At 44.3% G+C, this 13,208-nt stretch overlaps 1 protein-coding gene across 3 annotated transcripts in view; it reads right to left on the minus strand.

The window, feature by feature from the left end:
- The window catches only part of LOC120914217 (protein FAM102A), a 158,130-nt gene that overhangs the window by 84,677 nt on the left and 60,245 nt on the right, over positions 1–13,208 (minus strand). For all 3 annotated transcript variants that reach the window (XM_040324809.1, XM_040324808.1, XM_040324810.1), the window contains one exon: positions 5,796–6,592. In XM_040324809.1, coding sequence (XP_040180743.1) covers positions 5,796–5,941 — 146 coding nt within the window. In that variant the 5' untranslated portion in view covers positions 5,942–6,592. The remainder of the gene's footprint in view (positions 1–5,795; positions 6,593–13,208) is intronic.

A 13,208-nucleotide genomic window follows, 5' to 3' on the forward strand; every position in this document is an offset into this window, starting at 1 on the left:
AGTCTTATCAGGACTACAGTACACATCCCCCGTGTGTAAAAGGAAAGAAAGAAGAGCGATGATTTGTAGTCACAATACTTCCTGTCCTAGGGTGACAATGATGTTCCTCCATTGATACAGTATGGCAAATGATCGTTGTCACCCCATGGACAGGAAGAGTGTTATTGATCAAATAAAAAAAAAATTAAAAAAATAAAAACGCAGCCACCACATCCAAGGACTGGTATGCTGCCATGTATTATTTCAACTGTGCTTGAGTTTAGATATACCGGTACTTTAACCCAATTAAACAAAGGGAGAAGGATAAACCAATGTTCAGACACCAAGGGAAGGTTGTAGAACATATCGGTGTTTCCACCAACTTCGCAGAGCCTTATGCAGGCGGGCAATGAAGAAATTGCAGTGCAAAGGGCAGGTTGGGACCAGCAGGTACCATCCTCGGCTGTGCAAACACACACACAGCCGCCCACAGTGTAACTTTTACCTGTGAAGTGCTTCGTCACGGAAATCTACACACGCCTGCATGGAAATGTACAGTATTACAGCACAGTTACCAGAAAGAAGCAGAGATTTCAGATTTAGGACACAGGGGAGAAGTAATTATTTGTCCTTCCCTGCAGAGGAGGCAGAGAATATAAACCTGGGCGCCTGGCTCCTCTCCTCTTCTGTGTGCTCATCTCAAAGTGCCAACCAGCTATAAATCCCATTACCTTTTACCTTATGACAGGTGGTAATTTAACAATGCTGGCAACATACAATTAAATTCAGTTTCTTCTGCATTTCCCAATCACACAGCACTGCAAAGAGAAGCACTCTTACTTTGTGAATAATTAATAGCACTGTTGTACACCATCAGTATTCCTAACGAATTGTCCGAAATTCAAGCTGTGATTGGTCCTGCCTGCATCCTCCGGATCTGAAGATCCAAGGAGATGGGTGGAAAATTTTCAGCCACACAAAAGTCAGCTGCAATCACTGTTTAGGTATTCTGACAGCTAAAATAAAATACAATGGCTGTCAGGAGATTTGTCCATCTGCACCGTTTAGTACTGTTGGGGAATTGTTTAGGTCAGCTCTAAAACTGGGTACACACGTATCAAGATTCTGCTGGTTCAGCAGAAACCGAACATATTTTGATGTGTGCAGCCCTGCTGGAAAACCAGCATTCAAATCAGCTGCTGCAATGCTGATCTGTGTATTCCGATGGGGGAGGAGTCTCCACTGTCAAAATACAATAGCACCGCGGGGGGGGGGGGGTCCCGGCACCTACTTTGCTTGCATGGATGAAAACAAAAACTGGAAATAACTTGTGTATACCCAGCTTTAGAGAGAAAGTCACTGTAGGAGTGTCACAGGTTAACTAATGAATCTAGCCAGTAATCTGGGGTGGAGGTTTTGGCTAGTTTTTATACAGTTGGGTCTCGGACAACAAGCACAACTTTGTAATTGGCCAATCAAAGCAAGCATTGGAAAAGATTGCCAAATCAAAAAAAAGGTATGGGGCACTGAGATGGAGACAACGGTAGGAGTTTTTTTTAAACCTTTAAACTAAAGGGAATGGATCCCTCCTCAGGTTCCCATTGCAGAGATTTGCATTCATTTCCTGTCTCTGAGACACAACAGAAAGTAAGGAAAGGTCCCCTCTTTGCTGCCATCAGAACCGGTGCCCTCAATGGAGAATGTCCCACTCGATTGCTGTAAAATTTTAGATTTTTCACCATATTCTGAGAAATAAAGAAGTTGAATCTCCTTCCCAGTGAAAACCCCGCCGGCATATGAACCTGGCAGAGGTTAACCATTCCCCGTCTTTCCATATGCAAATGGCATTCATGCAAGTATGAGAGGTATCCATTGTGTAGTGCCAGTGCTGTGCGTTGTTACAATGCACCTCGGTTTACTTTTTCTTTTTACTTTACTAAAATATCACAACATTTTATTTTATTCATCGTTATGTTATGACCCACATCGGAGAAGCAATGCGGTTAGATGCACAAATATGAGGTGCAAAAAAAAAAAATGTAGCCCGTCTGCATTTTTATGCAACGCAGCGTAACCGACCCCAACGCTGTGTTTTGGTGTGAATGAGGCATATACATCTTAATGTGTGGGGTGGCTCTGCTGTGTGCAGTGTATGGCCCTCTATAATTGCAGTGATACAATATAGGATGGATTTCTACTGTCCACAGGGGAAAGCATCCAAAGGCAAGCAAAGCAGTTTCTCCTGGAGACTAGTGCATGTCTATATGTTATTTCTAAGGTCAGCTACAACTCTACCTTCTTTGCCTCGCCAAGTACTAAATACAATTCACAGCAAGGGTTTCTTGGCACACCAAAAACACGTGTGGGTACAAGCCCAATGCTAGGACCTCAGTAGATACCCCGCCAGATTACATGATAAATGATTTGCCCATTTACACTACTCAGAGCGTTCAAACATGGTTCAGTGACCTGAAACTGGCCTATTTAATAAGTCGATGCAAGGAGAAGGATCATGTGCACATTGTGGTTACCATAGCAACCAGATGTCCGGAGACTCTCAGCTCACTTACAGATGAACTCCGGGATTATTTTTTGCAAACACAAGTTAAATAAATGAATCCAATGTTAAGACTATCGTAAGTCCAAATAGTTGCTGCTTACTGCAAAAATGACAGTGAAGGGTTCTGTTGTTCATCCTCCCTTTCCTCTCCCCTTGCCCATTCACAATCTTTTGCAAGGTACTCTGTGAATAGACAAGACGAGATCTTGTCATTCATATGCCCTTCCTCTCCATTTGACTATTTACATAATACCTTGCATCTTGTGAAAATACAAGGCTTTTTGTGAACAAACAAGGGGAGAAGAAAATAAAGGCAATCGTGTGATCCCCATCATGTTTGCAGCCGCTGCTTTTCATCTGCACAATGCTGGAAGTCTAGCGCTGTGTCAAGGATCCAGCATTAGAGCAACTGTGATTTTTGCAGTAACCAGCAACCAGTTGGACTTAGTCTTTTTAAGACTATCCTAAGTGGCAGCTCTAGGGAAGGTTTGGTTTATATATACACGAGAGCAATGGTGGGACATTAAAGGGGTTGTAAAGGTAAAAAAAAAAAAAAAAAAATCCTAAATAGCTTCCTTTACCTTAGTGCAGTCCTCCTTCACCTACCTCATCCTTCCATTTTGCTTTTAAATGTCCTTATTTCTTCTGAGAAATCCTCACTTCCTGTTCTTCTGTCTAACTCCACACAGTAATGCAAGGCTTTCTTCCTGGTGTGGAGTGTCGTGCTTGCCCCCTCCCTTGGACTACAGGAGAGTCAGGACACTCGCTACGTTGCAAATAGAGAAAGGAGCTGTGTTTGTGGGCATCCTGACTCTCCTGTAGTCCAAGGGAGGGGGCGAGTATGACACTCCACACAGGGAGAAAGCCTTGCATTACTGTGTGTAGTTACAGACAGAAGGAAAGGAGGATTTCTCAGAAGAAATAAGGACATTTAAAAGCAAAATGGAAGGATGAGGTAAGTGAAGGAGGACTGCACTAAGGAAAAGGAAGCTATTTAGGAAAACATTTTTTTACCCCTTTAAGTTAAGGTGCGCGTGACTTACTGACCAACAATTAAAAATATCTTGCATAACATCTGACGTTTACAAAAAAAATAAAAAATGGTTTCTGCTTGGTTAATACATATTTTTCCACATCCTTATTGGTCTTTGCACTGCCACACGGAAAGTGCAAAACTTTTCTGAGAATAACTTGGGTGATGCTAATCCACTTCTATTAGTCGTCTGGCTAGTACACTGACCAATGGGGTTCAAAAAGGTTTAAGTCAACAGTCATGCTCATTAGACGTCCATATTTGTATACCTGCTCTAGGTAAGGGACGCAATGTACTGAAGCAAGAGGGTAAACATGACAGCCAGGAAACTAGCATTTGCAGAATAAGAAGCAGCATAGCAGCCTCTAGGTTTCTCTATGAAAAGGTTTCCATTAGGAACTGCAGCAGCAGAATGTTGTTCACGCTGTGATGAATATCATAAATGGAACACGTAGGCTTCATTAAGATGTCCTCCAGTGACTGGATTTCTCTGATCATTATAAAAGGATCTAAATGTGAGACTATTATTAAGAACCATGTACAGCATAAATGGAAAGAGTTATTTATTAGGTCCTGAAAAAAAAAAAAAAAAAAACATCAATGCTTTTTAAGGACGCATTCACTTGTTTCCGTTTTAGGTCCAGATGTTTTCCATTCAAACGAATGAAAACCCCAAAAAGTCCGTACTGACATGCACTTTTACCATTCGTTGCAAAGTATTTTACATTGCGTGTCAACATGCATAAAAACGTGCCTTACAACATGTGTATGACGTGTAAATGGGCCCTTACAGATATTTTGCAGCAACCTGGAGAATTCCATTGCCTGCAATTGCTGCTCCTCAAACCTGTACTTCCTGCCAGTAAAGATGCTTGAGCTGGCAGCATCACTAATGCGTTTTGGGCAATAGACATACTTTGGATGCTTACTGGCTTATCAAAGCAGCAAGATAATTAGGAAGCAATGATGTATGTGTATTCAGGCGCGTGTGCCTGGGTAAAGTGAGGTCAATTAGTATTCGGGAGGTATGGGTTAAGACATCAAGTTGTCCGTAGTGTGACAGATGGAGTTAAGAAAACCACAGAGCTCTACAATGATTTTCTTCACTACCCACAGAACTAGGCGATCGTTGCCGGATCGGGCCACAACGTCATGCCTGTGGGAAGTGCCAGTCACTCCTGGCCTTCGCTTCTCAGGAAGAGGGGTGGGGGGAATAGCGATAGTTCATGCTGAAATAAAGAATTATTTTACCCCAAGGTAACCTGGAGCAGTTCAGTCTTCACAACATAAACATTCAGACAATGCGCAATCCGAGCAAGTAGATTTATGGATAATGAGATTGTTATCGTGGTCAGAATGTTACTGTACACCCAACTGACTTCTAATGTCATTTACACGTTTTATAGTGCCAAATCATTTGTAGGCTGGCCATAGGCATGAAATGGCATTGCGAATATTGATTGAATGCTGAAAGATTTTTCTGCAGCGCAATCTAGCCCTCCTATTCTACTTAGCAAAACATGGCATATTTATGAACTTATGAGTTTTGGAAAAACATTAATCATCCAGGAAGATAAAATTTTGGACCCCCCCCAAAGAAAAAGAAAAATGGTCAGGTAAGGGGTGTCTGTCTGCTGAGGTTGTATTGTGGACAGACATATCGCTTATTTCCAGTCCAATTGTTAAGGTCTATTTCAGATAACCATTATCTTCTGTCCACAGTTACACTTCTCAAAAGGTAAAAATCTTTTGAACTTCAAACTGAAATGACGGCATTGGCTCCCACAGAGCACATACATTAGCAAGTCAACGAGACCCTGAGCTGTCAGGTACAGTATTAGAGGCTGCACAGCATGTGCACTCCTATACTGCTAGACTGCACTTCAATTAGTTTGCCAAGCCTATATTTATTTTTAGCTTACAATGGAAAATAGAGCAATAAAAATGCTAAATATGTACACAACAAAAGGCCCAATTGATGCGATTCACATTGTGCTGTGAGCAAACAGGCCAGCTATTCAGATGACGCTGCCAAGGCAGTGACTAGAAACAGCAACAGAGAAAACGACAGCAAAATGCAGAGCGGTTGGCCATGGCAACCAGATTTGCCTTCTGAATGCAATATGGAGTGGTTGCTATGGGAAACAGCCTTGCATTTGTGACAATATTTATACAGTGCTCCAGGAACAGGGATTACAATACATTCGAAATTCTCTCACTTACCTGCTAGACTGGCTGACAAAATCTCCTCCGTCCAGCAGCCTGACCTTACAAAACAGAACCCCGTTGACAAAGGGGACGGCTGTCAGCTCCTCCAGGGTAAAGATGGTCTGGAACTTAAACTTCTTTTTCTTGGTCAAGAAAGCCATGAGTGATCCCACAAGGCAGGAATTTCTCCAAGTGTTTTGGGATAAGAGAAAGCAGATGGGATTTTAAGGATTACAGGAGGAGGAGGGTACGAAGGAATTTTCTCTAGTTTCAAAGAAAACTCAACCTTCAAAATTCAAGTGTTTTATCGGCCATCAACTATGTACCTGCGATTGGGGTGTCCGGCCCTCCTTTGGGAATGGATGCCCCAAGAATTTACCAAAGAGAGGAATAGTCTTTGGAGCATCTCCAGGGGTAGGAGGAGAAGACCCGCAAGCTCCAAACCAGCAGAGGACGGGTCCCTCTCTTTCTCTTCTCGGATGTCTCTCTCTTGGAGGGATAGTGATTGCTTCCTAGTGATTCCTGAAGGCAGAGGGTACAAAGTCTTTATGTAGATTTCTTACCTCCAAGCAGGAACAATTGGACGTGTGATCTTGTTCAGGCTGGGAAAGCTCTCTGCTTCTTCCTCCTCCTCAGGCTGTGGAGGTTTAGCCAGCTAGTTGCAGGAATCTGAACTCAGCACTGGGCTGCTAAAGACTCCTCCTCTACCGGCTCTGTGGGTGGTGGAGGGGAAGGAGAGGAGCCAGTCTTCTCTCTCTGTATCCAGCACTCTTCTCATAGGCACATCATCATCGCCCTGATCATCACCAGCACTGCAACAAAACAAACACATCACTGTCTGAGAAAGAGCCAGGGAAAGAAAAACAATTTGCTGGAAGAGAAAGCATTAGCCCTATCCTGACATTGATCTGATGTTGTGTACTGTACAGAGCTGAGTCCAGCTCCAGCCACAATCAACACCAAGCTTTGTGTCTGCAAATCCTGAATGAGGTTTAGAATGGACCTTATAATGGTGGCTGTTTGACCGATACAAGCAAATTAACCACTTAAGCCCCGGACCAATATGCTGCCTAAAGACCCAAGGGGTTTTTACAGTTCGGGACTGCGTCGCTTTAACAGACAATTGCGCGGTCGTGCGACGTGGCTCCCAAACAAAATTGGCGTCCTTTTTTCACCACAAATAGAGCTTTCTTTTGGTGGTATTTGATCACCTCTGCGTTTTTTTTTTGCGCTATAAACAAAAATAGAGCGACAATTTTGAAAAAAATGCAATATTTTTTACTTTTTGCTATAATAAATATCCCCCAAAAACATATATATATATATATATATATATATATATATATATATTAAAAAAAAAATTTCCTCAGTTTAGGCCGATATGTATTCTTCTACCTATTTTTGGTAAAAAAAAAAAAAATCACAATAATCGTTTATCGGTTGGTTTGCGCAAAATTTATAGCGTTTACAAAATAGGGGATAGTTTTATTGCATTTTTATTTTTAAACATTTTTTTACTACTAATGGCGGCGATCAGCGATTTTTTTCGTGACTGCGACATTATGGCGGACACTTCGGACAATTTTGACACATTTTTGGGACCATTGTCATTTTCACAGCAAAAAATGCATTTAAATTGCATTGTTTATTGTGAAAATGACAGTTGCAGTTTGGGAGTGAAGCACAGGGGGCGCTGTAACATTTAGGGTTCACCTAGTGTGTGTTTACAACTGTAGGGGGGTGTGGCTGTAGGACTGACATCATCGATCGAGTCTCCCTAATAAAAGGGATGACTCGATCGATGCGCCGCCATAGTGAAGCACGGGGAAGCCGTGTTTACACACGGCTCTCCCCGTTCTTCAGCTCTGGGGAGCGATCGCGACGGAGCGGCTATAAACGAATAGCCGCACCGTCGTCCCGGATCGCTCCCCGAGGCTTGCCGACCGCTGGATGTACCGGGGGGGGGGGGTCCCGATCGGACCCCGGACCCACGTCAAGCAGAGGATGTACCGGTACGTACATGTGCCTGTCCGTGCCATTCTGCTGACGTATATTTACATGAGGAGGTCGGCAAGTGGTTAAAGTCTATGGGTGGCTGTGCTTTCAATTCACAAGATTAAAATAAAAATCGTAGCCAGGATCAGGTGGTCTTCATATTCCCTGAGGGGGCAATAGCAAGAGATTCTCATTAAGTGTTCATTATTATTTTACAAAATAGAACAGGAGGAGGTTTTTTACTGCTCATGCATGACATCTAATTGGCCAAGTGGGGAGGAAATCAAGGTGGGTCCAGGTAGGTCAGTGATGGGGTTCAAGGTCTGACAAATGCCTCTTTTCACTGTTGGCAGCAAGACAACTGACCGCTGGCCATACACAGCAATTTCAGGCACATTTGGTGGTAGGTTACCTTGATCTGTCAAATTGTTTTTCCAGTCGTAAGTTTGTTCACATTTATTAAATTGCCTGAAAATTGGAATGTATGACTGGAGAACAACAAATGAAAAGTGAATATCAATATTGTCCGGTTCTGACAAACCAGCCTAAATTCACTTTGTGAGATCAAAGAGACAATTCTATCCAATCAGATGCTATGGCTGTTCAGGTCTTCTGACAACTGCCACCGGTGTGTATCTACCTTGCATAGTGTGGATGGAGGAATATATAAAAGTTTACTCCCCGTGTAACCCAATCTTTAAATCACATAGTCTTTAACCCCTTCCCGACCGCCGCATGTATATATACACGTCGGCAGAATGGCACGTACAAGCACATTGGCGTACCTGTACGTCCCTGCCTTCTAGCAGGTGGGGGGTCCGATCGGGACCCCACCCCCCCCCGCTACATGCGGCGGTCGGATTCCCTTGGGGAGCGATCCGGGACGACGGCGCGGCTATTCGTTTATAGCCGCTCCGTCGCGATCGCTCCCCGGAGCTGAAGAACGGGGAGAGCCGTATGTAAACACGGCTTCGCTATGGCGCTGCATCGATTGAGTGATCCCTTATATAGGGAGACTCGATCGATGACGTCATTCCTACAGCCACACCCCCCTACAGTTGTAAACACACACTAAGGGAACACTAACTCCTACAGCGCCCCCCTGTGGTTAACTCCCAAACTGCAACTGTCATTTTCACAGTAAACAATGCAATTTAAATGCATTTTTTGCTGTGAAAATGACAATGGTCCTAAAAATGTGTCAAAATTGTCCGAAGTGTCCGCCATAATGTTGCAGTCACGAAAAAAAAAAATCGCTGATCGCCGCCATTAGTAGTGAAAAAAAAATAATAAAAATGCAATAAAACTATCCCCTATTTTGTAAACGCTATAAATTTTGCGCAAACCAATCGATAAACGCTTATTGCGATTTTTTTTACCAAAAATAGGTAGAAGAATACGTATCGGCCTAAACTGAGGGAAAAAAAATATTTATATGTTTTTGGGGGATATTTATTATAGCAAAAAGTAAAAAATATTGCATTTTTTTCAAATTTGTTGCTCTATTTTTTTTTATAGCGCAAAAAATAAAAACCGCAGAGGTGATCAAATACCACCAAAAGAAAGCTCTATTTGTGGGGAAAAAAGGACGCCAATTTTGTTTGGGAGCCACGTCGCACGACCGCGCAATTGTCTCTTAAAGCGACGCAGTCCCGAACTGTAAAAACACCTTGGGTCTTTAGGCAGCATTATGGTCCGGGGCTTAAGTGGTTAAGGACTGCTAAACAAAATTATTTAGCATTTTATTTGGGATATTTTTTGTGTTTCAATGTGTGTGAGAGCTGCTGTTGGTTTGTATTTAAATTACATACAGTACAGACCAAAAGTTTGGACACACCTTCTCATTCAAAGAGTTTTCTTTATTTTCATGACTATGAAAATTGTAGATTCACACTGAAGGCATCAAAACTCTGAATTAACACATGTGGAATTATACATAACAAAAAAGTGTGAAACAACTGAAAATATATTTCATATTCTAGGTTCTTCCACCTTTTGCAGCAGACACATCTCTAGAACTGGTAAGAGGAGACTGTATGAATCAGGCCTTCATGGTAGAATATCTGCTAGGAAACCACTGCTGAAGAAAGGCAACAAGCAGAAGAGACTTGTTTGGGCTAAAGAACACAAGGAATGGACATTAGACCAGTGGAAATCTGTGCTTTGGTCTGATGAGTCCAAACTTGAGATCTTTGCTTCCAACCCCTGTGTCTTTGTGCGACGCAGAAAAGGTGAACGGATGGACTCTCATACTTGCCAACTGTCCCGTTTTTAAAAGGGACAGTCCCGTCAAATAGGACCTAGTCCCGGCTAATTTAGCCTGCCGGGACTTGTCCCGGCTAGTGGGGAAGGCAGGTGCGGCAGTATGTTTATATATCTCCCTGCAGTCCCCGGCTGCCTGGTCCTGACACACACATTGCAGAGTGAGACGGAGTGAACTGAGCCCCGCCCCCCTCCTTCTCCTGCTGTGTGACGTTTCCTGTGTACACAGAGGAGGGGGAGGAGAAGGAGGCTCACCACGCTGCTGCAGAGAAAAGCTGCTCGTCTGACAAGATGACACATGTCCTAATGCAAAGTAAGTGAGCCTTCCAGAGGGGGAGGGAGGGGGTCATGCCTACGGGTTACAGTTTACTTTGAGTAATTTTGGAGTAGAGGATATGTTCTAGGGGGCACTTTATGATGTATGCTGCAAGGGGGCTTGGATATGAAATCCACCCCCTTAGCACATATTCCTCCCCCCAAATTAAAGATGCTGTCTGCCACAGAGGGGGTGGCCCTTGGCATCCCAGAAGAGATGTGGCAAATTGCTCCAGGTGAATGAATGAAAAACTTATAAAGCGCGGCGCATGCGAACTGAATCGCTTCTGGGTGCCCATACTAATGCCCCCTTTCCAGGCAAGTTAGCAAAGTGTGGGTTCCAGGTCACAGGTCCAGGTTCACACTGAAAAACACAGGAACACGCTGTGCGTTCTGTGCAATTTCAGCCCAATTATGTCCGCACACTCTCTGACCATCTCCTGTACCATGTCTGCAGTCTCTGACTAAGGATGAGTTCCAGCGTTTTCACACAGCCCATGTGCAGAGCCCACCAGGAAGTCAGCACTGCGCTAATCACAGGCAGTGAGTCATAGGTGTACAAGGCAGGAGGCGTGCCGATACTTGTAGTCCTTTATATTGGACCTTCCCTTACCCTAAGGACTTCCTCTCCCCTCTTACACAATCACAGAGGTTGTATCAATTTCCTGTAATTCTCTCTTTATTGAGTAGACCCTATAATCCAGTGGTCTCAAAGTACCGGCCCGCGGGCCATTTGCGGCCCGCGGACCAGTTATAAATGGCCCGCAGGCAGGGCGGAAGTGGGGGGAGTAGATTTCCTTCACATGCAGAGTAGCGCAGGAAGCGTCTCTGTCATAAGTTCACTTCTCTGTCTCACGCTGCAGCTGCTCCCCGCCCCCCGGCGCCACCCCCCTCTCTCTTCTCGTCCATCCCTATTTGCTTGTGATATCACCTGGGATGGACGAGAAGAGAGGGGGGGGGGCGGGGAGCAGCCGCAGCGCGAGACAGAGAATCGAACATATGACAGACGCTTCCTGCGCTACTCTGCATGTGAAGAAAAAAGAAAAACAAGTAAACGCTGACATGTACATTGATTGTGCCCCATGTGCTCTGTTTGTTCCCCATGTACCCTGATTGTGACCTCATGTTCCCCATGTGCCTTAATGTACCCTGATTGTGCCCCCATGTACCCAGATGTGCCCCATGTACGTGCCCTCATGTACCCTGTTTTGTACCCTGAATGTGCCCCATGTACCCTGAATGTGCCCCATGTACCCTGAATGTGCCCCATGTACCCTGATGTGCCGGGCTCTGTACCCTGATGTGCCGGGCTCTGTGCCCTGATGTGCCGGGCTCTGTGCCCTGATGTGCCGGGCTCTGTGCCCTGATGTGCCGTGTCCTGTGCCCTGTCGTGCCGTGTCCTGTGCCCTGTCGTGCCGTGTCCTGTGCCCTGTCGTGCCGGGTCCTGTGCCCTGATGTGCCAGGCTCTGTACCCTGATATGCGCTGTGCCCTGTACCCTAATGTCCTGGGCTCTGTGACCTAATGTGCTGTGCCCTGATGGTGAGTGGTCAGTGTGCAGTGTAGTGGTCATCGTGTAGTGCAGTGTGCAGTGGTCGGTGTGCAGTGTAGTGGTCAGGGTTAATAATGCATCCACTGACACCAGTGCTGGGGGTAAAAATGCGTCCACTTACAGCAGTGCTGGTGGTAATAATGCGCTCGCTGACACCAGTGCTGGGGGTTAATTATGTGTTCGCTGACACCAGTACTGTTGTTTTTGAAGTTTGAATGTTTGCATGCGGCCCCCCATGGCATATGAAAACTTGTGGCCCTCAGGTAATTTGAGTTTGAGACCCCTGCTATAATCTGATAAGTAGGCGAAGATTATGCGGAGTGGGTGGAGCTTCGGGGAAGTGAGTGTGGTAATTAATTAATAGCTGTGCTGCAAAGTGTCCCTGGAATTTTTTTTCAAATGTTGGCAACTATGGACTCTACATGCCTGGTTCCCACCGTGAAGCATGGAGGAGGAGGTGTGATGGTGTGGGGGTGCTTTGCTGGAGACACTGTTGGGGATTTATTCAAAATTGAAGGCATACTGAACCAGCATGGCTACCACAGCATCTTGCAGCGGCATGCTATTCCATCTGGTTTGCGTTTAGTTGGACCAGCATTTATTTTTCAACAGGACAATGACCCCAAACACACCTCCAGGCTGTGTAAGGGATATTTGACCAAGAAGGAGAGTGATGGGTGCTGCGCCAGGTGACTACCTCTTAAAGCTCATCAAGAGTGTGCCAAGCAGTAATCAAAGCAAAAGGTGGCTACTTTGAAGAACCTAGAATATAAAAAATATATTTTCAGTTGTTTCACAGTTTTTTGTTATATATAATTCCACATGTGTTCATTCATAGTTTTGATGCCTTCAGTGTGAATCTACAATTTTCATAGTCATGAAAATAAAGAAAAAACTCTTTGAATAAGAAGGTGTGTCCAAACTTTTGGTCTGTACTGTAAGGTTTTAAGTTCTGAGCACTTCGTGTGAATTAACATTTTTTTTTACTTTATGGTCCGACTCACTGTCTACCACATAAAAGGGAATGGTCAACAATCGTCACTTTAAAAGGCACACTGGACGTTTTTACAGCTGCTGTTTTTGGCTTCAGGCATTTTTTTCCTGCAGCCAGTAAACTCATAGGGGGTTTATTTACTGAAGGAAAAACAACTTTTCACTACAAGTGAACTTGTTTGTACATGAAAAAAAAAAAATCAGCAGAGCTTCCCCTCATTTCAGGATCTTCCCCTCAGATCTACAGCGATTGCACTACCAGTGCAAAGTGGATTTGCCTTTAGTGAATCAACTCATAGGCTTTTATCAGCAT

This window comes from Rana temporaria, chromosome 9, assembly GCF_905171775.1.
Source record: "Rana temporaria chromosome 9, aRanTem1.1, whole genome shotgun sequence".
Lineage (NCBI taxonomy): Eukaryota > Metazoa > Chordata > Amphibia > Anura > Ranidae > Rana > Rana temporaria.